Source organism: Panthera uncia, chromosome D1, assembly GCF_023721935.1.
Source record: "Panthera uncia isolate 11264 chromosome D1, Puncia_PCG_1.0, whole genome shotgun sequence".
NCBI classification, from domain to species: domain Eukaryota; kingdom Metazoa; phylum Chordata; class Mammalia; order Carnivora; family Felidae; genus Panthera; species Panthera uncia.
The window spans coordinates 95,574,044-95,601,793 of record NC_064808.1 but is presented as its reverse complement, the minus strand read 5'-3'; the positions used below and the strand labels follow the sequence as shown (position 1 = coordinate 95,601,793).

At 40.1% G+C, this 27,750-nt stretch overlaps 2 protein-coding genes and 1 non-coding gene across 3 annotated transcripts in view; 2 read left to right on the top strand and 1 right to left on the bottom strand.

Moving 5' to 3' along the window:
- Nucleotides 1-1,809, bottom strand: part of IFT46 (intraflagellar transport 46) — a 23,038-nt gene extending 21,229 nt beyond the window's left edge. Inside the window, exon 1 of the mRNA XM_049612392.1 lies at nt 1,327-1,809. Within this exon, the coding sequence (XP_049468349.1) occupies nt 1,327-1,329 (3 nt within the window). The 5' untranslated portion in view covers nt 1,330-1,809. The remainder of the gene's footprint in view (nt 1-1,326) is intronic.
- Nucleotides 1,169-27,750, top strand: ARCN1 (archain 1). Its single transcript, XM_049612244.1, has 10 exons — nt 1,169-1,330; nt 13,685-13,948; nt 14,757-14,936; nt 15,047-15,252; nt 15,915-16,079; nt 18,796-18,961; nt 20,362-20,509; nt 20,829-20,937; nt 24,062-24,266; nt 25,969-27,750. The coding sequence occupies exons 1-10, from the start codon at nt 1,328-1,330 to the stop codon at nt 26,056-26,058; spliced, it is 1,536 nt and encodes a 511-aa protein (XP_049468201.1). The 5' UTR covers nt 1,169-1,327; the 3' UTR covers nt 26,059-27,750.
- Nucleotides 16,894-17,000, top strand: LOC125917220 (U6 spliceosomal RNA). Its single transcript, XR_007456117.1, has one exon. It is a non-coding gene; the product is annotated as a U6 spliceosomal RNA (small nuclear RNA).

The window sequence follows — 27,750 nt, the reverse complement described above, 5'->3', positions numbered from 1 at the left end:
CTTAACAGGTTCATCCATGTTGTATCATGTATCATTATCTTTTTATGACTAATATGACACATTTTGTTATTCATTCATCTATTGATGGACATTTGCGTTGTTTCCACTTTTTGGCTATTATGAATGATGCTTCTAGGAACATCGGTGTACACCTTTTTGTATGAACATATGTTTTTAATTCTCTTGGGTATGTACCAAGGAGTGAAATGGATGGATCATATGGTAACTCTGTTTAATTTTTGAGAAACCGCCAAACTCTTTTTCCAAAGCATCTGCACTATTTTACATTTCCACCAGCATTGGGAGAGGGGTTTAATTTCTTCACATTCTCACCAACACTTATTGTTATAGCCATCTTAGTGGGTGTGAAATGGTATCTCATTGTGATTTTGATTTGCATTTTCCTAAGAACTAAGGATGTTGAGCATCTTTTTGTGTGCTTATTGGTCATTTGTATATCTTTTTTACTTTTTTTTAAAGTTTATTTATTTTTGAGATGGGGGGGGGAGGGAGGGAGGGGAGGAAAGAGAACACAAACAGGGGAGGGGTGGAGGAAGAGAATCCTAAGCAGGCCCTGTACTGTCAGTACAGAGCCTGACATGGGGCTCGATCCCACCATCCTGAGATCATGACTTGAGCCGAAATCAAGAGTCAGAAGCTCAACTGACTGAGCCACCCAGGCACCCCTTTTTGTCTTCTGTGGAGACTTGTCTAGTTCGCCCATTTTTATTTATTTATCTTATTTATTTATTTTTAACTCATTTCTACACCCAGTGTGGGGCTCCTGCTCACAACCCCAGGATCAAGAACCGCGTGCTCTTTGCACTGAGCCAGTCAGGTACCCGGATTGTCCCCATTTTTAAATGAGCTCATATTTTTATTACTGAGTTCTAAGAGTTCTTTATATATTCTGAATACTAGTCCCTTATGCACACCGGTTAGTTTGTACATTAAATAATACGGTGGCTGCGAGAGCTTTATAAACTGTAAGAGGTGTTGCTAATCACGCGAACGCGCTGACAATCTGGGAAAGCACAGAAACAGGAGCTTTCGGAGCCGTAGCGTGAGCCTCCTGTACCTCCTTGGCAAAACCTGCCCAGCAGCCGGGTACTGCACATCCCCACCCCACGGCGCCCCGCCCTCCGCCCTTTGACCCGCGCCATTTCCGGTTGGAGACGTGGCTCGAGGCCGCCATCTTGGCAAGAGGCGAAGCGGCAGCGGCTCCTGACAGGGGGGCGGCAGGTCCGGAGCGGCCGGTGCTCCCCTTCCCCCGACCCCAGCCCCAGTGGAGCCGGAAGCGCGAGTGAGCCCCATCACCGTCCTCACCATGGTAAGATCCGAGCCGGTCCGAATCGCCGGCGTCTGCTTCCCTTGCCCGTTGTCCCTGCCAGACGGCCTGGTGCTGGCTGGGGCCAGAGGAGTCCCGCCCAGAGGGCCTGGAGCCGGACACTTCCCTCGGGGCTCGGGGAGCCGTGTGGACTTCCCTGCCCCGTGCCCGACCTCCCAGGCGATCCGACGGACCTGCCTGCAGTCCCTTTCCCGTTGCGCCCACACCCCTTCTCCCTGCCCAGCTGGGCACCCTCCTCTTCTGGGCCCGGGGTGTTGCTGTTCGAGAACCGCGTAGTGGAGTGGCTTAGAGCGTCTCGCTGCAGACCTCGGTGCTAGTGTCCAGAGGGTTCCCTGGGGGCCCGGGCTCTGCAGGCTGGTCTCCTCTTGGGGGGGGCGGGGGGCTCCCTTTCTTCGGTAATCGGCTCTCCTCTCATCCCCGGGGTTTGGTAGGCCCTTGATACTCGAAATCCAAACCCATTGGTGTTCAGGACTTCTTTTGTTTGTTCGGAAGGGGGAAATAGAGGAAAGTTCGAAAGGAAGATGGAACAGGAAGGAGGAACTTGTGACGTTAATTTGTAGGACCCAGTTGTCCCTGAAACCTTTCGCTACTTCTACAGAATTTAGGTGTGTCCGTTTGTCAGTGTTACCCAGTACATGCCGCGTATGGGGCCGTTAGGGAGATGTGAGCGAGTAATAGAGAACACAGGCTTTCTGTTTTCAAGGAACTTACCGAAGTAAAATGTGTAGGTGGCACATCGTAATCGGAACTCTCACGGGGGGGGGGGGCGACAAGAAGGGGTTGCACCCTTCTTCAGATGTTCCTTGCCTTCAGATGCGTGATCTTCATGTTCTCATCTATTGTAGAGACGGGGAAGATTAATGTGTTTGAGGATGGGACAAAACAGTGCCGACAGCACGAAATCTCGCTTTATCACTACAGTTTGTGGATATTTATGAAGTAGGAGAAATTCTTTGGTTCCAGATGAGCTAGTGACTTAGTGTACTTTATGCTCTGAAATCTTTTGAAGGATTTTTTTTTTTATTCCGTTAATTCATTATTGATTTAAAGCATCTTCCTACATACACACTTGAGAGGTGACAGTATAGTTTGGTGCCAATCCTATTAAGTTCTGTTGACAGCGTTTTTAGATGAGAACTTGGATGGTGGAGGGGTAGGATTCATGCTTGGTTTTTACACCACTGAAGGATTTTTGTTTTCAGCTTCAGGCAAATAAATCGCCCCCAGAAGGTTTGCCTCATAAACTTTACTGTTGGACATAAATGTTTCAAAAACTCCCGTTTTTCATTTCCACTAGGAGGCTCAATATTGGGATAGGGATTCTTAAATTCCTTGGCTGTTTACATCCTGGGTGTATTTAGTGCATTTTAGAGCATATTATAATTTTAATAGCAAAATTAAAGTCTTGTAGTACATAAACCAAATACAGATAGTCTTTACAAAAACCGTGTTGGTTGAAAAGTTCTTGGAACTTAATATATGAGAGAGCACAAGCAGGTGAGGGGCAAAGGGGAGGAGAGACCAGATTCCAAGCAGGCACCACACCATCAGCGAAGAGCCCGATGTGGGGCTCAAACTCAGGAATCGTGAGATGGTGACCCGAGCCAATACCAAGAGTTGGATGCTCAACCGACTGAGACACCCAGTCGCCCTGGAACTTAATATTTTTAATTCATTGATAACTGAGAGATGATAAAGCCTTAGGTATTGAATGATAAACATAAAAATAAATTTTGCATGCTATTTGAATATGTGCATATACATACAGTTGTGTCATATTTAAATATGCATATTTTAAAAAATTATATGGGACTTGGCAAGAGCCAGATACCCACAGATTGGTGTACTCTGGAGAAAAACTTATCTCAGTGTATTCTGCTCTGCTGAGTGTTAAGAAATTATTAAGTATTATTTCTGTATAATGTTTTTGGGTCTTAGTCTTTTACTAAAAGATTCCTAGATAGTAGAAATGTCCAAATAGGTCACGTTTTGTAAGATTTATTCTGTCTAAAAGTTGTATCAGAACTTCTGAAAGATGATTTTTCCTCAGCATTTTATTATAAAACTTTCAAACATCTAGGAAAGTTGAAATAACTTCACAGTTATTTCACCCACATTTTTTTTTTTTTAAGATTTTATTTTTAAGTAATTTCTACAGCCAGTGCAGGCTTGAACTTATAACCCCAAGATCAAGAGTCTCATGCTCCACTGACTGAGCCAGCCAGGCGCCCCATCAGCAGCTAGATTCTATAATTAACATTTCTCTATGTTTATTTTATTGTTCATTTAATCCATCCATCCCTCTCTCCACCTTTTTTTTTTTAATTTTTAATTTTTTAAATGCATTTCAGAGTAAGTTGAAGATATCAGTACATAAATGTTGGTGGGAGGGTTGTAGGTATGTCATTTTCCTGTTTTTCTTTTTTTCAAAGTTTTAAAGTTGACACACAGTATTGACAGTTTTAGGTATAATAAATGTTGATTTTTGAAAAATAAATTTCCTTTGTGAATGCAAAGAAGTTAATGCAAAATGTCCCATATTAGGAAGTCCTAGTAGGGGAAATAAATGAACAAATGCAGAAACAAATGGCTTATGATGACTTTGTCATAAAGTGAAGTACAAAAAAGGGCATCTTTTGATTAGATCTTCTTTCTAGTTTTTTGCAAATTAATGAGAACATGTTCTTATTTTCTTAACATTTGTTAGATAGTATGGTCCGTTCTTTGTCTTAATAAATTTAGAATCGCATAAACTTGATATGAAGTCTCATGGTAGCAACAGTCTGTAAAATCTTTGGTTACTTACAGAATGCTGTTTTATTCACTCAGGATAGCAATGAGTAAACTAGACTGGACACATTGAATATAAATGATGACATTCTGTTCCAAAAGTCATTAGTTATTAGAAAGCTAGATTTGGGTTCCTGTGAATGATCTGCACATAATGAGGGACAAACTGAAATCCTACATAGTAATAACAGTCCCCAACTAGGGGGTTATTATTGCTTTTATTTACCTTCGTATATAACATAGCAGCTGCACAGCTTTTGTTTTCTTTATGTCTCTTTTTGATTGTTGTTTGAGAGCACAGCAAAGAAGAAAAAAGTTCTTGAGTTTCTGTTGATTTGCCAACTGTTTATTCTTCAAGTAGAAAGTTTTTACTGCAGAAAGTGAGAACAATGTCCTTTTATTTTCATTCTCTACAAGAAACTTGGGATGAGCTTAAAACTCTCACTGAGTAACTTTCAAGTTTTAGGTTTTGTATGAGGTGTAGATTTTATTGTAATCATCCCTCTGATTCTCTCTGTAATTACCTCCTGCAAACAGGAAAGACAAAGTGATCCTCTCTGACAGTTGTAGAAACTAGCCTTAATATGATCATGAATCACGTATATGTGTATATGACATCATTGCAGTCATTTACAAAGGAAAAAGTGACTGCCTAGTTCTGGGAGTGAGGAATATGGAACATGTAGAGGTTCGAGGAAATCTTCAGCTTTTTTTCTTTAGGGAATTGTGCGTGTTTATGGTGGATCACTACCTGTTATTCTCAGACCTTTATCACTAGTGGGGATGAAGACATGGTATGGCAGCTTATCTCAGACACAGCTCTGTCTGCACACACGTGATTTGTTTTGATGAGGCAGTTTGCCTTTTAGCAGCTTAATATTCATGTAAAATAGTGTTCCAAAGTAATTGCTACTGGAGTAGTGGGTGTAAAGTGGGGGTATTGTACACTTTTAGTTGCTATAAAATTTTCAAACGCTTAACTTTAGAATTGTAAAGATGCAAAGGCACTGTAGATTTCATATAAACCTCTATTTTGGGGAAGCAATTAAGTGACTTATGCAATATATAATTAGTGACAGAGGCAGAACAGAAACTAATTCTTTAGGTTTCTTTACTCCAAGAACTTTCTGATCCATGTAGTTAAATCTGGGTAGAAGAGAGTTGTTATTTAATCCCAACACAAATGATGATATACTCAAACCATCTTAAGTGTTATTAAGAGAAAGGTTGTTTGACGAAGCTCAACTTAATGGTTTTTTGTTGTTGTTTTGTTTTAAACAGTCCTGGAGATGTCATCTAACTTTTGGGCCCTCGGTTTTTACATCTATAAAACCACCACGGGCTCTTGAAAGGTCCTTTTAGGTCTAAATGTTCTTTTCCAAAAATGTAATAAATAAATAAAGCAACTTTATAGAGAATCATACTTATTCATTCTTCCCCAAAGAAAATCAGATCAAATTACAGTCAGAAAAATTAACTTACTTTGTTGTGCATACTGTATTTTAATAAATGTTAAACGTTGGGGCTCCTGGGTGCCTCCAGTCATTTAAGCGTCTTGACTGTTGGTTTTGGCCCAGGTCATCATTTCATGGTTTGTGAGATTGAGCCCTGTATTGAGCTCTGTCTACACTTGCGGGCGTGGAGCCTGCTTGGGATTCTGTCTGTCCCCCCCCCTCCCTCCCCCGCTCTCTCTGTCTTGCTTTCACAAAAAATATATAAACATTGAAAAAAAAAATAAGTAAATGTTTGACATTGGTAAACACTGATATGAAGGGGAAGCTTTATTATGTCAAGGCACTTAAGAAGACGAATGCTAATTTAGAATAGGTTAAATTTATCTTGTTTAGAGGTGACCATACCTTCCAGAGGTGACATGAATAACATAGTGAATAGAAACCTGTGTCAGCTTCATGGTCCCTCTGATTGTGGTGTCTTGGGTATTTCAAGGTTTAGAGCCATACTTAGTGTGGGGCACTTTGGTACTACTTCAGAAGCCTTATTTTGCTTGTATCTGTATAATGGAATGACTCAAAGAGAGTCTCAGAGTAGAGCTCTTCTGCTTAGGTCCTACCTACTGTTTTACTCTACTGTTTGTTCATATTTACACACTCAACTTTCCCCAATTAATCAAAGCAGATTTAAGCGCTGTTTCTTTCACCAAGTCATCCCTGATCTTACCAACTAGAAGTAATCTCTTTGAAATCCCAGAGTATGTTACTTAACACATTCTGCCCAGTATTACACTTATTTGTGTCTTATCCCTTGTAGGCTTTTTTCTGAAATTGAGGTATAATAGGGTGCCTGGATGGCTCAGTCAGCTAAGCGTCCGACTTTGGTTCAGGTCATGATTTCATGGTTCATGGGGTCGAGCCCTGTGTCAGGCTCTGTGCTGACAGCTTGGAGCATGGAGCCTGCTTTAGATTCTGTGTCTCCCTCTCTCCCTGCCCCTCCCCCACTCACGTTCTGTCCCTCTGTGTCTCAAAAATAAATAAACATTAAAAATATAAAATAAAATTGAGGTATAATTGATATATAACATTATATCAGTTTCAGGTGTACAGCATGATGATTCAATATTTGTATATGTTGTGAAATGATCATTACAATAAGTCTAGTTAACATCCCTCACCATACTTACTTACAAAATGGTTTTTCTTGTGCTGTGACCTTTTAAGATCCTACTAGGCTTTTGGAAGGAAGAATGCTAATCGGTTTCCTCTTAGTATTCCTGGAGAACATCTGGTGTGTATAGTAGGTGTTCAATAAATAATCATTTAGTTATTTTTATAATAATGTTAAAATGGAGACCACCAATCTATAAATAGCCTTTGACAAGCCCAATTAATACAGCAAAGTAGATGGGGGTTCCTGGGGGGCTCTGTTGGTTAAATGGCCCACTCTTGATTTATGCTCAGGTCAAGACCTCACAGTGGTGAGATAGAGCCCTGTGTTGGGCTCCGGGCTCACAGCATGGAGCCTGCTTGGGATTCTCTCTCCCCCTCTCTCTTTCTCTGCTCCTCCCCTGCTCCTGTTTCTCTCTTTTTTCAAAGTAAATAAACATTTAAAAAAAAATAAAGGAGGTGACTTGCTCCTCTTCACAGCATATACCTTTCTGGTTACAAGTTGCCTTTTTTTATTTTTATTTTTTTTATTTTTTATTTTTTTTTTTTAAATGTTTATTTATTTTTGAGACAGAGGGAGATAGAGCATGAGCTGAGGAGGGGAGAGAGAGAGAGAGGGAGACTCAGAATCGGAAGCAGGCTCCAGGCTTTGAGCTGTCAGCATCGAGCCCGACGCGGGGCTTGAACTCATGAGCTGTGAGATCATGACCTGAGCCGATGTCGGATGCTCAACCAACTGAGCCACCCAGGTGCCCCACAAGTTGCCTTTTGTTTCTTTGTTTCTTTGTCCCTTTTGTGTTGCCTTTGGTGTTAGTTTTTACCTAAGTTCTATCTGTGTGGAATGGATGCATTTTTTTTTTTAAATTTTATTTAAGTAAGCTGTACACCTGATGTGGCCTCGAACTCACAGCTCTGAGATGAAGAGTCACACACTCTTCTGACTGAGCCAACCAGGCACCCTGTATAATATTTTAATTGATATATCACACCTTTAAAATTATCAATAATTCCTTATTATCATTCACTATTCTTTTACTGTTCAAATTTTCCTGTTGTCTTACATTTTTTAACAGTTGTTTGAATCAGGAGTCACATAAGATTTATATATTATGATTGGTTGACAGGTTTCTTCAGTCTCTCTTAATCTGTGGGTTTGCTCTCCTTTTTGTTTTATTAATTAAAAAAAATTTTTTTTAATTTTTAAATTTTAATTTAAGTAGGCTCCATACCCAACATGGGGCTTGAACTCATGACACTGAGATCAAGAGCTGCATCCTCTATCTACTGAGCCAACCAGGCGCCCCTGCCCTTCTTTTTATTTTTAATTGAGATATAAATCACATACCATAAAATTTAGCCTTTTAAATTTATATCATTCAGTAGATGTTTTAGTATATTCACAAAGTTGTACAACCATCACCACTATCTAAACTTAGAACATTTTCATAACCCCAAAGAGAAACCCTGTACTCATTTGCAGTCACTCATTTCCCCTTTCCCAGCCCCTGGCAACCACTAATCAACTTTCTGTTTCTGGTTTTGCCAATTCTGGATGTTTCATATAAATGGAAGCATGTAAGATGTGGCCTTTTATGTTTGGTTTCTTTCACTTAGCACAATATTTTCAAAGTTCATCCATGTTGTAGCATGTTCTTCATTTCTTTTTATGACTAACATTCCATTGTATGGATATACACTTTGTTTATCCATTCATCAGTTGATAGACTTTTGGGTTTTTGCTTTTTAGCTTATTTTCATCATTATGAATGATGCTGCTATGAACATTGATGTACAAGTTTTTTATGCAGTACAACTCTTTCCTGAGGGACATTTTGGAGCAAAAATATTACTATTTGGACATGTGTGGCATGTAAACCAATAGTGAACCAGTACAGAGATTTACCTGCTTGTCCTTATTAGTAAGCTGAAACAGTGACTAAATTTTTATCTTTTTAATTATTTTGCCAGGGGCACCTGGGTGTCTCAGTTGGTAGAGTGTTGGACTCTTTTTTTTTTTCCTTAATGTTTATTTTATTTTGAGAGAGAGAAAGCATGAGTAGGATGGGGGGGGGGAGAGAGAGAGGGAAAAAAAGAGGGGAAAAAGGAAAGAAAGAAAGAAAGAGAAAAAAAAAAAGAAAAAAAGATGAAAAAAAAGAACAAAACAGGGCTCAATCCCATGAGTTACCTGGATCCTGACCTGAGCCGAAATCAAGAGATGGGAGCTAGAGAGAGAGAGAGAGAGAAAAGAAAGAAAGAAAGAAAGAGAAGAAAGAAAGAAAGAAAGAAAGAAAGAAAGAAAGAAAATGAATCCCAAGCAGGTTCCGAGCTGCCAATGCAGAACCCAACTCGAGACTCAATCCTACCAACAGTGAGATCATGACTTGAGCCAAAATCAAAAGTCAAACGCATAACCGACTGAGTCACCCAGGTGCCCCAAGTGTCCATCTCTTGATTTCGGCTCAGGTCAGGATCCAGGTAACTCATGGGATTGAGCCCTGGGTTGGGCTCTGTGCACAGCATGGAACCTGCTTAAGATTCTCTTTCTCTCCCTCTGCCCTTCTACCCTACTTGTGTGCGCTCTCTCTCTCCCTCTAAAATTAAAAAAAAAAAAAAAAAGAAAAAGAAAAAAGTAATTTTGTTTTGTCAGAAATCTGTAGATGGTTGAAATATGAACCTATGATAAAAATTAATGTGAAATCAGGGGCACCTGGGTGGCTCAGTCGGTTGAGCCACTGACTTTGGCTCAGGTCATGATCTCATGGCTGGAAAAAAAAAAAAAATGGCTTTCACCATTACTGTCCTCAATAAACACTACTACGGCGGCGGTGGCGGCGGGTGGGGGGGGGGGGGGATGGAGAACGGAAGGAGTTAATAGCCACTCACTCTGACAGCTCACAGCCTGGAGTTTGCTTCAGATTCTGTGTCTCCCTCTTGCTGTGCCCCTCCCTCATTCATGCTCTGTCTCTCTTTCTCTCAAGAATAAATAAGACATTTAAAAAAATTTTTTAAAAATGTGAAATCAAATTTCTTGAGTACATTTAGTTTTGGCCTTCTGTACAAATATAACTCTTGACCTGGTAATAATTTTAGGTCAGTTTCATCTACAAAGAGATTAAAATATTAGCATTATTTGTGTACCAAAAATTACCCTTCCGTTTATTTAAAGAAATCTTTATTTCACACGATTAATGTAAAGACATGGAATTGCCACGATATACACTTTAAATATCTTAACAATTTTATACGTTAATCATACCTTAATAAAACCAAATTAAAAAGTAAAAATCTATAGCCAAAATAAATAAATAAAGTTAAAGACATGGATAATTTCCTTTGAGAAATGTGTCATAATCATTTTGCATTTTTTTTCTTTTTCTGGTATCCTTTACTGTCTTCAGTATATCTTTTTGCCTCATATGTAGGTGATGACAAAAACCTCCCAAGGCCAAGGGGTCAGTGTTGGTGATAGATAGATTTTTTTGAGTGCAAAACTATTTATTTTAAAATATGTAAATATTTGGGGAAAAATAACTGTTTTTGGACTTTTAAGCTAGATTATTTTCATTTAAAAAAAATTTAATGCTTGTTTTATTTTAGAGAGGGGGGTGAGGGGGGGAGGAGCAGAGAGAGAGAGGGAGACACAGGATCCGAAGCAGGCTCCAGGCTCTGAGCTGTCAGCACCCGACTGTCAGCCTTGACTCAGGGCTCGAACTCTTGAACCGTGAGATCATGCCTGAGCCTAAGTTGGACGCTTAACCGACTGGGCCAGCCAGGCACCCCTGCCATTCTTAAAGTAATCAACTGGTAATTTTTATACTCTGTGACTCTCTATCTAAAATATTTTCTTGAAATGGGCAGAAAACATGAGTAGACACTTCTCTAAAGAAGACATCCGGATGGCCAACAAGCACATGAAAAGATGCTCAACGTCACTCCTCACCAGGGAAATACAAATCAAAACCACACTCAGGTATCACCTCACGCCAGTCAGAGTGACCAAAATGAAGAAATCAGGAGACTATAGATGCTGGAGAGGATGTGGAGAAATGGGAACCCTCTTGCACTGTTGGTGGGAATGCAAATTGGTGCAGCCACTCTGGAAAACAGTGTGGAGGTTCCTCAAAAAATTAAAAATAGATCTACCCTATGACCCAGCAGTAGCACTGCTAGGAATTGACCCAAGGGATACAGGAGTACTGATGCATAGGGGCGCTTGTATCCCAATGTTTGTAGCAGCACTCTCAACAATAGCCAAATTATGGAAAGAGCCTAAATGTCCATCAACTGATGAATGGATAAAGAAATTGTGGTTTATATACACAATGGAGTACTGCGTGGCAATGAGAAAGAATGAAATATGGCCCTTTGTAGCAACGTGGATGGAACTGGAGAGTGTTAATGCCAAGTGAAATAAGCCATACAGAAAAAGACAGATACCATATGTTTTCACTCTTATGTGGATCCTGAGAAACTTAACAGAAACCCATGGGGGAGGGGAAGAAAAAAAAAAAAAGAGGTTAGAATGGGAGAGAGCCAAAGCATAAGAGACTCTTAAAAACTGAGAACAAACTGAGGGTTGATGGGGGGTGGGAGAGAGGGGAAAGTGGGTGATGGGTATTGAGGAGGGCACCTTTTGGGATGAGCACTGGGTGTTGTATGGAAACGAATTTGACAATAAATTTCATATATTGAAAAAAATAAATAAAAATAAAAATCCCTGAAAAAAAATAAAATATTTTCTTGATCCTTTTAAAAGTAATTTACAAAACAAGATTTTTTTCTGAGGGTATTTATGATTTAGGACATTTTTTTAAAAAAACATTTTTTCCCTACTTTAAATTTTATTTACATTTATTTAAAAATATATGTGTATGTTTTTAATGTTTATTTATTTTTGAAGGGGAGAGAGAGAGAGAGAGAGAGAGAGACAGCATGAGTGGGGGAGGGGCAGAGAGAGAGAGAGAGAGAGAGAGAGAGGGAGACACAGAATCCAAAACAGGCTCCAGGCTCCCAGCTGTCAGCTCAGAGCCTGATGTGGGGCTTGAACTCAAAAATTGTGAGATAATGACCTGAGCCGAAGTCGGAGGCTCAACCGACTGAGCCACCCAGGCACCCCATATTTGCACTTATTTTATACGGAATTGACTCCCAGGTCATCAGTCTTTGTTTCTTCAGTTTCTTCTGGTTTTTTTTTTTTCCTTCTGTGCAATCTCCTCTTCTGGTTTAGGAACAGTCTCCTCTTTTTCAGTAAGTATCATCTCAGTGTGGCAGAGAGAGCTCATGTATGGGTAGATCTGACCATGAGCTCTGTAAGTTCTCCCCATCTTGGGGGCTTTGTTCACCTGGATGTGCTCAGTGATCAGAGAATCTACGTCTAAACCCTTAAGTTCAGCATTTCTCTGTGCATTTTTAAGCATGTACAGTAAAAATTCAGTATTCTTTTTGGGCCACCAACCAACCCTTGTGCAGCCCCACTGGTTGGCCTTGGGCACACCTACCAACTCTACCTTTGTGGTGACAGAGTGGTACAGATTGCTTCTGTAAATGACATCATTCAGATACTTAGTGGCTTTTCCAGTGCATACCCTGATGGCCCGGGCAGTTTCTTAAAGTGAACATGAAGATTTGAAGCCCCCCCCCACCTTTTTTTTTTAATGTTTACTTATTTATTTTGAGAGAGAGCTCATGTGTGTGCAGGGGAGGGACAGAGAGAGAAAAGAATCTCATGCAGGCTCCATGCTCAGCAGCCCTGAGCCCAGCACAGGGCTCGATCTCATGACCTGAGATGAAATCAAGAGTTTGTCGCTCAACTGACTGACCCACCCAGGAGCCCCTGAACCTCTATAGACCAAACACTTCTCTAATATAAACTGTTTTCACCTAGCTGCTTGGAAATAAACATGATGGTAATTATCTCCCAAATAACCTAATTACCTAGTCTTGGTGGATAAGGACATTGTGTTCTCATCTAATTGTTATAGAACTGTATTGATGTACTGAGGCTATAGGAATATTTGAATTGACTAAATTGTTTTTTCTTCAAGTTGCTCGCTTATAGGGCAGTTTCTGTAAAGCTGCGAAGTCTGATTAGTGGGATGCTGCTATTTCAGATGTTGTATCCCAGCGTTGAGGCTTCTGAAATGTGTAAATAGTCCTTTTGTTACTTGTGTTTGTGAATTCTTGGGTTCCTGCACTGTAGAGACAGTTAATACTGCACTTAATTTTCTTACTCCCCTGCTAATGGCATTTGAGGTCTCTTCGTCTTCTTTTGGTGCTTTGTTTTGTTTAATGAATGCCAGACTGTGAGAAAAGGCTGTAGGTCTTGATCACCGATTGGTGTCACAACCTGTGTAAAACATTGAGTCATTCAGTTTCTCATTTTACAGATTGTTTACGTATCTGGAGGTAAGACAGTGTGGGATGGGAACGTTATTAATCAAAGAGCAAAAGATCAACTTAGACTCACTAGATTGGATCCATGTTCTAGGTAAAAATGAAAGGAAAGGTCAAGGGGCTTCCTTTAAACCTTTAATCCTGGTCAGACCTGTTTTGCTGTGGAGATTTCTGTCCTTAGAAAAAGTTTTTAACCATTCTTCATGGGTCTGCCAAAGCAAAGAGCAGTCCATTTCTGAGTTCTAGGGAATCTGTTAACAAACCTATTTGTAGACTTGGAAAAAGGTGTTTTGTTTTTTTTAACTAAGTTTTTCTTAAGCTATGGTATTGAAAAATAGGAATGATAGTTTCATTTTCCTCTATTGTAGCTTTACTTTATGAATTACATACTAGAATGAAAAGAACAATGAAGTAGAGTTTGAAGGTTACGTCACTGAATAACTGAGTGTGGCATTCTGTGTCAGATCTGAGGATGCTAAGAAAATAGATTTGAAGAAATAATTTGTATTCACTTCATGTATGTTCCTGGCAGGTGCTGTTGGCAGCAGCGGTCTGCACGAAAGCAGGAAAGGCTATCGTTTCTCGACAGTTTGTGGAGATGACCCGAACTCGTATTGAGGGCTTGTTAGCAGCGTTTCCAAAGCTCATGAACACTGGAAAACAGCATACATTTGTTGAAACGGAGAGTGTAAGATATGTCTACCAGCCTATGGAGAAACTGTATATGGTGCTGATCACTACCAAAAACAGTAACATCTTAGAAGATCTGGAGACCCTAAGGCTTTTCTCAAGAGTGGTAAGAGTCCTTTTGTAATGGTGGGTTATAGTTTTCTGCTTTAAATTTTCTCTATGAAACTGTTTATCCCCCAAAGCAGCTGCTACCTATCAGTTTGCATGCCGCATGCCTCCCACCCCTACCCCAGCAGTTTATTGCTACAGCTTCTTCCCTATTCATTCAGCACTTTGTGCCCTCCTAGACTAAGTATCCCAAAAGAGAATGTGCAAACTGACCTTTCCTTTCGCAGACCTTAAGTGGTTCCTTCGATCTGTTTTTGTGGTTCTGACACTTGTGTGTCCATATTTTTAGATCATGTTTATCAGATAAGATTTATTTATCTATTTAAATATTTATTTTAAGAGAGAGTGTGCACACACACTCTATAAAAATAAACATTAAAAAAAAGTTAGCTGCTTAATTCGCCTAAGCCACCCAGGCACCCCTGTTTATTTTTTAAGATTTTATTTTTAAGTTATCTCTACACCCACCGTGGGGCTCAAACTTCAACCTGAGATCGAGTTGCATGCTCTATCTATGGAGCCAGCCAGGTGCCCCAGATAAGACTTATTGATATAACACAATACAACACAACATGCACGCGCGCGCGCACGCGCACACACACACACACACACACACACACACACACTTTATGCCAAAGTCTTGCTTAAAAGAAAGGGTAGAGGATCTAACAGAGGGATTCAGGATTATTGAAATCTGTGTATTTTATTTTACTTTTTTTTTAATATGTGTACTTTCAAGAATAAGACTTGGGAAACATAAATGCTGATAGATCTTAAATCTCTTTTCCATTGCTGTCCACTATTAGATACCTGAGTATTGCCGAGCCTTAGAGGAGAATGAAATATCTGAGCACTGTTTTGATTTAATCTTTGCTTTTGATGAAATCGTTGCCCTGGGATACCGGGAGAATGTTAACCTGGCACAGATTAGAACCTTCACGGAAATGGATTCTCATGAGGAGAAGGTGTTCAGAGCAGTTAGAGAGGTAAATGGGGTCTTCTTTGGGAGTTCTTGTTCGTGTGTCTTTCTTTTAGGCTTTTAGTATTTTGATTTTCCTATATTCAAAGCCACATCCACGGATGTCTCTTTGTGTAGACTCAAGAACGTGAAGCCAAGGCTGAGATGCGGCGTAAAGCAAAGGAATTACAACAGGCCCGAAGAGATGCAGAGAGGCAGGGCAAGAAAGCACCAGGATTTGGAGGATTTGGGAGCTCTGCAGTATCTGGAGGCAGCACAGCTGCCATGATCACAGAGACCATCATTGAAACCGATAAACCAAAAGTGGCACCTGCACCAGCCAGGTATAGTCCAGCGTATCACCAGCAACCCTAGAATGGCAGGTGAAGGCTGTATGTGTGTGTTGCGGAGTGGTAACTGATTTCTGGCAAGTTGAAATTATGGATGACTTGATGAAGTAAGATGTAATACTAAATTTGGCTACATTGGCTACATAATAAAGGGATAAAGGAGAAATCTGAAGGTAGAGAATTTTTGTGTTAAAGAGTTCTTTTACAAATTATACCATGAGAGTTGCCTTATTTTGGGAAAGAGGGGGCTATTTAACTGTTTATGGAGCATTTTTTAATCTAAGTGTGAATGGCTTTCAGGGAGAATCTGAACTACCTGAAAGTACTATGTGCAACAGTTTATGCACAGGTGTGTTTATCCGGACGAAAAGTACAAAGTTTTCATCTGATCATGCATGCTTCCATAAATGTACCTTTGCTCTTTAGGTACTTGAAGCTTACATATTGATAGTGACTCAGCTGCCAGTTTGGGCAGGGAATAGTCTAATCCTCCACTAAACCCTAGGATACTTTGATTTTTCCCTTGAGATCTGCACATGCCTCTTAAAGAACAGCTTTAGGGAAAGCTTCAATGATATGGGGTTACTAATTCACTAATTTTTAAAAATCATGTGTATGTTTTTTCTTACTTTGCTATTTCTTATTCTTCCACTTAGGCCTTCAGGCCCCAGCAAGGCTTTGAAACTTGGAGCCAAAGGGAAGGAAGTAGATAATTTTGTAGACAAATTGAAATCTGAAGGTGAAACTATCATGTCCTCCAATATGGGCAAGCGTACTTCTGATGCAACCAAAGTGCATGCTCCACCCATTAATATGGAAAGGTGAGTAGTAACTTTTTCAGTAAGAACAGACCATATATTTAAAAATGTTTATTTTAGGGGCACCTGGGTGGCTCAGTCGGTTAAGCGTCCGACTTCGGCTCAGGTCATGATCTCACGGTCCGTGAGTTCGAGCCCCGCATCGGGCTCTGTGCTGACCGCTCAGAGCCTGGAGCCTGTTTCAGATTCTGTGTCTCCCTCTCTCTCTGCCCCTCCCCTGTTCATGCTCTGTCTCTCTCTGTCTCAAAAATAAATAAACGTTAAAAAAAAAAAAAAAATGTTTATTTTAGCGCATTACAAATTCTTTATGTGACTTTTAGTTTTTCTAGAATTTAAAAGACTTAGGATATATTTTAGGGACACCTGGTTGGCTCAGTTGGTTAAACTTCTGACTCTTGATTTTGGCTCAGGTCCTGATCTCATGGTTCGTGAGATTGAGCTCCGGGTTGGGTTCTGTGACGACAGCGTGGACCCTGCTTGGGATTCTTTCTCTCTCCCTCTCTCTCTGCCCCTCCCTTGCTCACGCTCACTTGCTCTCTCTCTCCTTCTCTCTCAAGATAAGTAAACATTAAAAAAATAATGATAAAATCAAAGTGTTAAAAAAAAAAAAAAGACTTAGAATATATTCCAGATTTTAGCACGGGGTCTTTTTTTTTTTTTCTTCTTCTTTCTTAACCGTGATTTTAACTGTGGCTCTCAGCTGTTTATTTCCTATGAAGTTTAGAACTTACCTTTTATCAACTCTGCTGGCTAAATTTATAAGTAACTTGTCTTCATGCCTAGTGTGTGCCTTGTCTCTCAAAGTGGAGTTGAATTAGTGCTCTCTTGGGCAGCACATAAACTAAAATAGGAACGGTACAGAGAAGATGAGCATGGCCTCTGTGCAAGGATGACACGCAAATTTGAGAAGCTTCCATATTTAAAAAAAACAGTGGACTTGAATTAGAGAGCTAGAGGTGTAGCAGCCCTACGCTGTATTTTGGCGTGTCTTCTTCTAATTAAACTTTCAGGAGAACCAATCTTTAATACGAAATGTATAAATATCTTTAATGGCAAATTAACTTCGTTTGCCTTTTCAGTACTTAAACTCAGTATAGAATATTTTGATTTGTTTCTGATCTAAGGATTGGTTGGTAACATTTTTAGTTACCAAGTTCACATATTCATGACTCAGATTTCTTGTCTTGAAGCCCAGACCTTCTACTGTTGCTGATGGTTTTGGGGTCAAGTGAAAGATGAGTCTGGGAGGATACTTTCATGAGGTGTGCATGAAAGAGGAGTGTTTTGTATATCCCTTTCTGTACGAAATGAACAGGGATACATTGGGATAAATGTCTTAAATCACTAAAGCTCCTTTGCTATTCCTGGCGGTTGCTTAGTGTGTGGCACTATTTTAAAAAGATGCTGGAAACTGTCATGTATTAGAGAGGGCTCGAGGTTCTTTGCTAAATGATGAAATACTTGCTGAGCCCGGAGCAAACTCTTGTGAAGACGCACGGGCCCCCGCGCTGTTTGAAGATGCGCTCCTTTGTGGTCTTGAGTCTCATTCCTCTGTTTCTGGGAAGACTTCCGTGGTGGAACAGAGAACAAAATAGGATGCCAGAATATTCTTCTTAGCTTCTGCAGTTCACCCAGTTAAAAATAGTTTTAGTAAAGGATATGGATAGTTTGTACTTTGTAATTGCCCAGAGAGGCAGCACTTTTTGTTTCACTTATTTTTTTGTGTCAGGTTATACATTCATATAGTTCAAAATTCAGAAGGTTCAAAGAGTGTTACAATTAAAAGTCTGTCTCCCACCCAGCCAGGCAAGTTTGTCTTTTCGGAGGCAACTAGTATTAATTAGTTTTTTCTTGTATTCTTCTGAGGAGTATAGTCTATATGTAGATGAATACAAATATATGTGTTTTTTTTTTTTTCTTTTTATATGTAAGTGGTAATAACATACTAGGTACATTTTCCAGTTGCTTTTTTCACTTACTTATTTTGGAGATGAGAATATCCTTATTTGAAGCTATAAAGACGTGACATCTAAATGGAAGACTTTATCCTAAACTGGATCTTGTACAACTTTAAAGGACATTATTAGGTCAGCTGACAAAATTGGCATATGGTTGGTAGATGAAACAAAGTACCAATGTTCCTTTACGAAGTTAATATGTACTTTGGTTATGTGAGAGAATATCCTATTCTTGCAGTACTCTGAAGTGTTTAGGGCTAAAGGGCCATGGTATGTATAATCTGCCTCTAAATGGTTCAGGAAAAGAAATCAAATAATAGTTCTAGAGAGTATGCAAATGATAAAACAGACTGTGGGGTAAAACGTTAACAGCATTTAAAAAGTGTATAAATGTATTTCTGGTATAATTTTAATTTTTTTCATTGTTGAAATCATTTTCAAATGAAAAGCATTTTCAGTTGTTGCCCCCTTTCTTCACAGCAGTGTTCATTTTTGTGGACGTACCTTTATGTGTTTAAGCAGTTCCCTCCTGATAGACACTTGAGTTATTTCCATACTTCTGCTATTATAACCCTTTCTTTAGTGAATGACATTGTTTGCACAGCTGAGACTTTGTGGGCTGAATCTAGTGCTTTAAATTTTGTACATACAGCAGTAGCACCTTAAAATAAGTTGTTGATGGCTCATTACCATTAAACCCTGGAGAAAGGGAATTCTGGTTCCTGCTTTTATGAACAGATTTTGTTACTTTTTCCCTACAGTGTGCACATGAAGATTGAGGAAAAGATCACACTCACCTGTGGCCGAGATGGAGGATTGCAGAATATGGAATTGCATGGCATGATCATGCTTAGGATCTCAGACGATAAGTTTGGCCGAATTCGTCTTCATGTAGAGAATGAAGATAAGAAGGGGGTGCAGCTACAGGTGTGGAGAGGTTTTGGATAAGGGAGTCAACTGGAGTTTCTCCTTTGAACCATAGAACACAGAAAACATTTCTTTTTTCTTTTTTTTATATTATATATTTATTTATTTTGGGGGGAGGGGCAGAGAGAGAGGGAGACACAGAATCCGAAGCAGGCTCCAGGCTCTGAGCTGTCAGCACAGAGCCCGACGTGGGGCTCGAACCCACAAATTGAGATGGTGACCTGAGCTGATGTCGGACACTTAACCGACTGAGCCACCCAGGTGCCCCTGATTTCTTTTTAAAGTTTATTTATTTATTTTTTGAGAGAGAGACTGAGAGTGTGAGCCGGGGAGGGGCAGAGAAAGAGGGAGAATCTCAAGCAGGCTCTGGCACTGTCAGCACAGAGCCCGTGCGGGGCATCAAACTCTGCAAACTCTGAGATCATGACCTAAGCCAGAATCAAGAGTTGGATGTTTAACTGACTGCGCTATTCAGGCGCCCCATTAATATGATTTCTGTAGTCCATCTTACATGGCCTGAATTTTAACAACCTGAGTGCTCTTGGCAAGATTGCAGCTAACCTTTCAACAGAACTTTTCCCTCTCCTGCCTGCTGACTCTAAGGCCAGGACTCATATCTGACCCTGGCAACTGATCAGTATCTAACCTTAGTCTTCTACTTGGCTTGCCTGGCTCTACCATGATGTTGCTTCCTGTGAAGTATTTTTAGAAAGGACTTGGTTGAATGTATTTAACTTTTTTCAATTACAAAGTTATTAACTTGTTCAATTACAAACAAAATAGTTTAGACTTGAAATTATTTTAATTATTACTTTTAAAATGTCTTAAATCTTTTTAAAATTCTTCAAAGAAGGGAAATTTTTCTTCAAAGCAAAAGGAATTGGCATTTTTTAGGCACTCCTATTCTCTTCTCTTCTATTTATTTATTTATAAGATTTTATTTTTAAGTAATTTCTATACCCAACATGGGCTTGAACTCACAACCCTGAGATCAAGAGTTGCATGCTCCACCAACTGGCCTGGCCAGGTGCCCCATGGTATTCTAGCTTAGATATTTAGATTATGGGCCATGTAAGACCAGAAGGAATTTCTTTTTTTTTTTTTTTTTTTTTTTTTTTTAACATAAATTTCTGGTTGTTGTTTTTTCATGTTTATTATTTTGAAAGAATGCGCATGAGTGGGGGAGAGGCAGAAAGAGAGGGAGAGAGAGGATCCCAAGCAGGCTCTGGCTGGAAGCAGAGACACAGGCTCTGGCTGAAAGCTCAATCTCAAGAACTGTGAGATCATGACCTGAGTTGAAATCGAGAGTTGGACGCTTAACTGACTAAACCACCAGGCACCCCTATTTCCTGTCTCATAATGCCTGAAACTCAGAAGTTTTCTTTTCCTTCTTATTTTAGACCCATCCAAATGTGGATAAAAAACTTTTCACTGCAGAATCTCTAATTGGCTTGAAGAATCCAGAGAAGTCGTTCCCAGTCAACAGTGACGTAGGGGTACTAAAGTGGAGGCTACAAACCACAGAAGAATCTTTTATTCCACTGACAAGTAAGTGCTTCTGGTCAGTCCCACTAAACTAGTCCACACTGAGAACCAGAAACAGCCCCGGCTTGTACACTCTACATTCATTGCCACAGCAGAATGCTTTTTTGACAAAATGACCTTCTTTCAAAATGGACTTAGTGCTGGGTTTTGTGTATGTTAATATGAGCTTTCATTTTTAATAGCTTTACTTGTGAAACTGTTATTTATAATAGTTTATGTTAGGATATTTAAGGCCTGCAGCTGTCAGTTTTGATTTGCCGTCTTAACTTTTCTCCACTCTCCTTTTAGTATTTGAGTATTCCTGCTTTGCTTTTCTTCTCAGTTAATTGCTGGCCCTCAGAGAGTGGAAATGGCTGTGATGTCAACATAGAATATGAGCTGCAAGAAGATCATTTAGAACTGAATGATGTGATTATCACCATCCCACTCCCGTAAGTGGTGTCCCCGACATACTCTGTTTTTTCTGTGCTGGGCTTCTAGAACTAATCTTTCGGAACTTGTTTTGGAGGCAGCACTCAGTTGGCTCTCCATCATAAAAATCTGCTTCCTAAAAAGATCACTTGTAAAAGAAACCAGATACAAAAGGCTTCGATACTATACGGTTCCACTTATCGGACATTGTGAAAATGTGTCATACTCCTAGAACAGAAGTCAGGAGATAGAGAGGAAGGCAGTTGGCTAACAGGGCACAAGAGAACTTCTGAGGATGATGGAAATGTTCTCTGACTTGATCGTGACAGTGCTTACGAGATTACATAGTCAAAGTGCACGGAGCTGTACACTTTAAAAGGAGTGGATGTACGGTTTTAAAACCAACTCAAACAGCCAGTTGTAGTTCTAGAGCTGTGTTTTCAGATGTTGGGCCTGTTTGTTCCTGTAGTAATGAAGACTTCCAGAAGGAGGAGCCAGTTCTCTGTCAAAAACCATTCTCAGTTTTGTTTGCTACTCAAAGAAATTGAATCTGACTGAATCTTTCACTTTGCTCTCTAAACTTTCAGCTAAAGATGAGAGTACATTTTTTCTTTCTTTCTTTCTTCCTTCCTTTTTTTTTTTTTTTTTGTTTATTTACTTTTGAGAGAGAGAGAGAGACAGAGCATGGGCGGGGGGCGGGGAGGGCAGAGAGAGATGGAGACACACAATCTGAAGGAGGCTTCAGGCTCTGAGCTGTCAGCACAGAGCCCGACATGGGACTTGAACTCAACGAGCTGTGAGATCATGACCTGAGCTGAAGTCGGACGCTTAACCGACTGAGCCACTCAGGTGCCCTGAGAGTACATTTTCCAGGGAACTATTCTTGCTGGAATACACATCTACATTAGTTTTAGTGAATTTTCTAACAGTTTTATTGTGGTTTAGTTGACCTACCACAAACTACACACATTTAAATTGTACAATTTGATAAGTTTTGACACATAGACACCTGTGAAACCATCACCACAATAAAGATAATGATAATATCCATCACCCCTAGAAAATCAGTTCCAATAAGTTTTTGTTCTGTGCTTAAATGGCCTACTTTCCAGGATCATCTGGAAATATTCTCTCCCTCGAGTTAATCTCACTAGCACTCACTTCCATTGAGTGTGCGCTATTATATCACCGATGAATTCCTAGCCCCTCTCCTCTTCCTCTCAGTACCTACCTCCCGTGATTAAGTATTGAGTGTCATTATACCTAATAAGCATATTCTTAATGTATTTTTATTGTTATATTGTTATTGCAGAGAAAATGGTACTAATTTAATTTGTAGTTTTGTTTCCTTTTTGATGTCCTTCAGACATTTATGTGGCCAGGTCAGGTTTTTAATCATTCTTTTTAAATGGAAGGATTTAAAAAAAATTTTTTTTTTAATATTTATTTTTGAGAGAGAGGCAGAGCACAAGTGGTAGAGGGACAGAGAGAGAGGGAGACACAGAATCTGAAGCAGTCTCCAGGCTCTGAGCTGTCAGCACAAACCTGATGCAGGGCTCAAACCTAAGAACTGTGAGATCATGACCTGAGCCAAAGTTGGACACTCAACTGACTCAGCTATCCAGGTGCCCCTGGTTTTTAGTCATTCTTATTTTTCCATTAAAAAAAATATGCTTGGGGCACCTGAGTGGCTCAGTAGGTTAAGTGTCCAACTCTTGACTTTGGCTCAGGTCATGACCTCTCAGTTCATGGGATCGAGCCCTGAATGGGGCTCTGTGCTAACAATGTGGAAACTGCTTGGGATTCTCTGTCTCCCTGTCTCTCTGCCCTTCCCCCACTCCTTCTCATCCTCTCTCTCTCAAACATTTTTTTAAAAATTTAAAAAATAAAAAGTATGCTTTATTACCAATCTCTTCTTTATTGGAGTAACTGTCTTATTCTTCACAGCATGGTTATTCTTTTAGAGCAATAGATGGCTACCTTGAACCATTGTAGGGGTTGGGCGTTGGTGACAGGTGTGGGTCTTGTTTTGTCAAGATTTGTTTTACTACGCTATTTTTAGGATGCCACAATTTTTAGGCCTCTCCATCTACCCTATAATTGTGGTTATGGTGGTTTCCTGTGTCTTAGTTCAGTTTTGCAGTAGTCTCCAGAAAAGACCCTTACACAACATTTCACTCTGTTGTCTAGAACTGATTTCGATTTTAGAGATCAGAATCGGAATCGGAACAAGAGCAGAGGAAGAAACATATATACAACTGGGACCATAAAATGGATAGGGAAGAGCTGATCATGTTGTATCGCCCTTAAAATGTTTGTCTTCCTACTGTGTCCCTAATACAAGCATTTAATGTCATTGGCGAATTAAAAGATGGTAAATTTAGAATGTGTAGGAGGGGTGACACTGCCGATCAGCCACATTTGGGGGTACAGAGTACATCCTAACTAGCCCTGGTTCTCTTGCAGACTAAAGAACAGCTGTGTGTCTTTTCTCCCGTCATGTTCACATTCTGGGCAGAGGAAATTGTGTTTTCACTTATCAAATAAAAGTCCGCTTACTGGATTGTAAATCAGACCTGTTGGCATCAACTACAAGTTTTGAAATGTTCTAAGGTCTTTTTTTTTTTTTTTGTTCTAAGGTCTTTTGAAAACTCTTCTCAAAGACAATTTATTCTAAATAACCACGTAATGGTGTGTAAGGTTTTCCACCACTACAGTCACCCTGTTTTCCCCCCATTGTCACCTATAAAGAGAGCTGCATTATGTTAAAAGTCTTTCTTGACAGGGCAACAGACCCTTGGTGCAGGACTTTTGGAAATACATCCCCCTTCACATGTTCATCAGTCTCAGTCCCCTGCTAGCTTCAGATCTGATCCACAAGTTGGAGCAGCCCACGGATATATCTGCCAGTTACCCATGGTTGCATGTATCCATATCTATAAGAGGCAGTGAGTGGGACCCTTTGGCCAAGGTGCTAAGACTGTTTGATCCTTGCGGTTATTAGGGAACCTCGTTTTTTTTTTTTCAAGGATCATATAAAGTGGGCAGAATTTGAGGAGCATAATCAAATTCGGGGCTGGTTTTCCTTGGCAGAATTCTTCCAGCTCTGGACAGCTAATGTGACACAGGTGTTTCTCATGACAGATCCGGTGTCGGCGCACCGGTGATTGGCGAGATTGATGGCGAGTATCGACATGACAGTCGACGAAATACCTTGGAGTGGTGCCTGCCAGTGATTGATGCCAAAAATAAGAGTGGCAGCCTCGAATTCAGCATTGCTGGGCAGCCCAATGATTTCTTCCCTGTTCAAGTCTCTTTCATCTCCAAAAGAAACTACTGTAACATACAGGTACCACCTTTTAATAGCACGTAACGGGGAAAGTGGTGGGACAGATGCCAGATAGGCAGCATGGGATCAAAAATCAGAAAAGTTGGTCGTCTGCCTGGCTGGCTTAGTCAGTAGAGCATGCGACTGTTGATCTTGGAGTTGTGAGTTCAAGTCTCACATTGGACCTAGAACTTATGTTAAAAAAAAAAAATCAGAAGAGCTGGTATTACTGCAGATTACATTATTGACTCTAATTGAATGGTCTTGGTCAAATTCTTCTCCTGTTTTAACTCAGCTTTCCTCTCTAGATTGGACAAGGTCAAGGAATTGAATATGAATATATATAAAAGTATTTATGGATTGTGCACGATTTAGATCTCTTAGTTTTCTGCTTTTCTAAATAATCTCATATATTTTTAAAACCTTTTACCAAAACATGCAACCCAAGGTTTTCTTATCCCTTTTATATGCCACTCAGTTTGAACACAAGGAAGGAAAGTTTATTTGGAAGGCAAAATTACTTCCTCTCAAAAGTGATTCTAATACAAATGGATACAATATTTGGATTTTTTGTGTTACTGCATCCCTTCATTAGTACAGATAATCATCAACCAATTCTGTTACCAACTTTGTTTGCCCTTTAGATAGGCAAAGCAAAGGAAATTTGCGAGCTGTTTCTTTAGATCGTTATTTTTAACTCCTTGTTACTCCAGTTTTTGAAGTTGCATTACAAGGGCCCGGTTCATATTGTCATTGTTCCTTCTGACTTGGTGATTTGCTTGTTATTGTGGCACTATCTTATCTTCCCAGATGGTCTCTGGCTGTCCTCTAAGTATTTGGGAGATTACAGTTTCCTTCCTGTGTTGGATCATTTTAAAAAGCAGTTCTTCTCTCTCCACTCTTAATTATAGGCATAAGGCTATCAATATTGGGAGCATGTGGTTGAACCCAAGACATTAAATAGAAATGGTACATTTTCAGGCCTCCTGACTGGCTCAGTCGGAGGAGGAGCATGCGACTCTCGATTTTGGGGTCGTGAGTTTGAGCTCCACGCTGGGTATAGAGATTATACTTAAATTAAAACAAAACAACAACAACAAAACAACTTTAAAAAAAAAAAAAAAAGGATACATTTTCCTGTTTGGGAACTTTTGAAAAACTTCATTAGAAAATATGAATCAGTGGTTCAGGCATCATGTTGATGCCATTACAGGCACTATTGTTACAGGTAATTCGTTAAACTAGACATTTATAATTAAAAGGAAAAGACGAGATGTCACAGAAGGACACAGCCATGTCTAGAAAATACGTGTGATAGAGCCACTTAGACTTTGAGAGCAAGTCAAGCAAATAAAGTTGAAGAGTTAGAATTTTGCATTTGGGGTCAAAATATTAATTGATCAACCTGATAAAATGTCTGTGAACTTCATAGGTTTTACGGGGCAGGACCTGGGTAATGGCCACTCATTCAGATCTTTTACTTGATAACCACTCACTCTAATCTCATCCCATCAGTTGTCTTTTCTGTGTGGGAAGCCGGTTAATCATGTCAGTGGGGAAGGGTGCCGCTGTGAGATCCAATTGTGAATTGAACTTTGTTAGTATTTTTGAGTTATTTTTAACGCTGCTTTAAGGGAATTTGATCCATTCTGTCCTGAGAATTTAGTCGGCACCTTGGAGACTTGCCCTCCTGCTTTACCTTATTCTTTGTTTGTTTCCCTAGGTTACCAAAGTGACCCAGGTAGATGGAAACAGCCCTGTAAGGTTTTCCACAGAGACCACTTTCCTAGTGGATAAGTATGAAATCCTGTAATACCAAGGAGAGGGAACCAGAAAGGAAAAATTTCAAATTAATAAAGAAGAAGCCAACAGTGGCTGAAGAGTTTTTTCCAAATCTACAAGCCATTGGAGACCCTTTTTTCCTGGTACAATGCACGATTCTCTGCGCGCAAGGACCCTCAACTCACCCTCAGTGTTTAAGTGTCACAGAGACGTTCTTTGGCAAAGAAAGACACAAACATAAAGGGAAAGGCTGCTGATTTCTTTGGCAGATTTCACTGGCCAGCAGGAAAGCACGCTCTCCAGAGAATACCCCCAGTTAAACAGCTTCTCTGCCTTCACCTCAGTGGTTGCTCCTTTGTTTTAATCCCTGAATATAGTTACATTTCGTACTTTGTTTAAAAAGTTTTCTTTCACATTTTATTTTTATTTTTTTCCCTCTTTTTCTCTTCACATTTTGATCTTTCAGACTCTTTAACCCTCATTTTTTTCCTTTCTGTACATTCAATCAAGTGCTGGGATCATCTGTATATAGGCATTATATTCGGCACTCTTGGAAACAGTTGAGCTAACCAATTCTCGATCTTCAGGCTATTCAGGCGAACTGCTTAAGGGGTATGAGGTCTAGAAGTTAAAAGATAAGGACGTCCTTTGTCATTTTCCTATATCCACTCATCCCTCCATTCCTCTGCCAAGTTGTTTTCCTTCCAGTCCTGTCCCTCCAGTTTAGAACAGTACTGTTAAGCCTACCTGTGTCACTATTAAAGATAGCTGAGAAGCACCTTTCAAATGGCATAGCCCCGCTTCAAGATGCCTGAGAGGAGAATGGTTATGTCCAGTTAGGGATTTCACATCCACAGGTAATCATGTCTGCTGCTGGTGCTACCCAAGCTTCTAGTTCTCTACATTTTGAGTACTTCAGCTAAAACGTGAGAGCTCATGGTCTTGGTGATCTACTCACATTGCCTCGATTTCACCACCTCCTTCCTCTTGGCTGTTCTGTGCGTTACCCGGTCCTTTCCGACTCTCCCTGTCTGTGAAATCCTTCCTTTTCCTCCCTTGAGCCTTTTCTCTTGCGTGTCCTCATGCCCCATCTCACCCATTACTCTTGCAGTGAAGAAGACTCCCATCGGCCAGCCCCACTGTGGCTTTTTAACCCAGTATTGCACTTAATGTGCTGGCGGAGCTGCTGGGCTGTAGCCCCAGGAAGGGGGCGAGGTGGGTGACTAGGTGACCTGCTGCGCTTCCAGCTGGCTGGAGAGTACCAGTCCCGCTGGGGACAACATCTGGCCTCCCCTGCAAAGAGTGTACCGTCCTCGAAGCAGAGCAGCCACACACAGATGGCCATGGATGGAATTGATTGCCAAAGAAATTTCCGGCCTTTCCCTTTCCCTTAACTGCATCAGGGAAGAATCCTTATCTCTGGCTTGGTTTCCACACGAGGTTTTTCTGAGGAAGGGGACTGGGACAAGAAGTCTGTCATGTAGTTAAATAGGCAAGAAATCTTATTAATCCAGTTTTGTTTGAAAAAGTTGCTTGTCCATACGATTTTTTTAAAGCTGTTTAGTTTCACAACTTTTTTTTTTTTTTTTCTGAAATTACTTTTGGGGTAATATTTAAAATGAAAGACGTTTTGTAACCCTGTAAAATACATCGGGAATATAACATTCCAGTGTACACAAAGAAGGAAGATTCTTTAATCAAATAAAGAGTATTATAAAATGAA

Excerpts from the sequence above, each read along its gene's own strand:
- ARCN1 (XM_049612244.1), top strand. Across the intron at positions 14,937-15,046 it reads TGTTCAGAGCAGTTAGAGAG|ACTCAAGAACGTGAAGCCAA; the intron begins GTAAATGGGGTC and ends CTCTTTGTGTAG. Across the intron at positions 20,938-24,061 it reads ATTATCACCATCCCACTCCC|ATCCGGTGTCGGCGCACCGG; the intron begins GTAAGTGGTGTC and ends TTCTCATGACAG.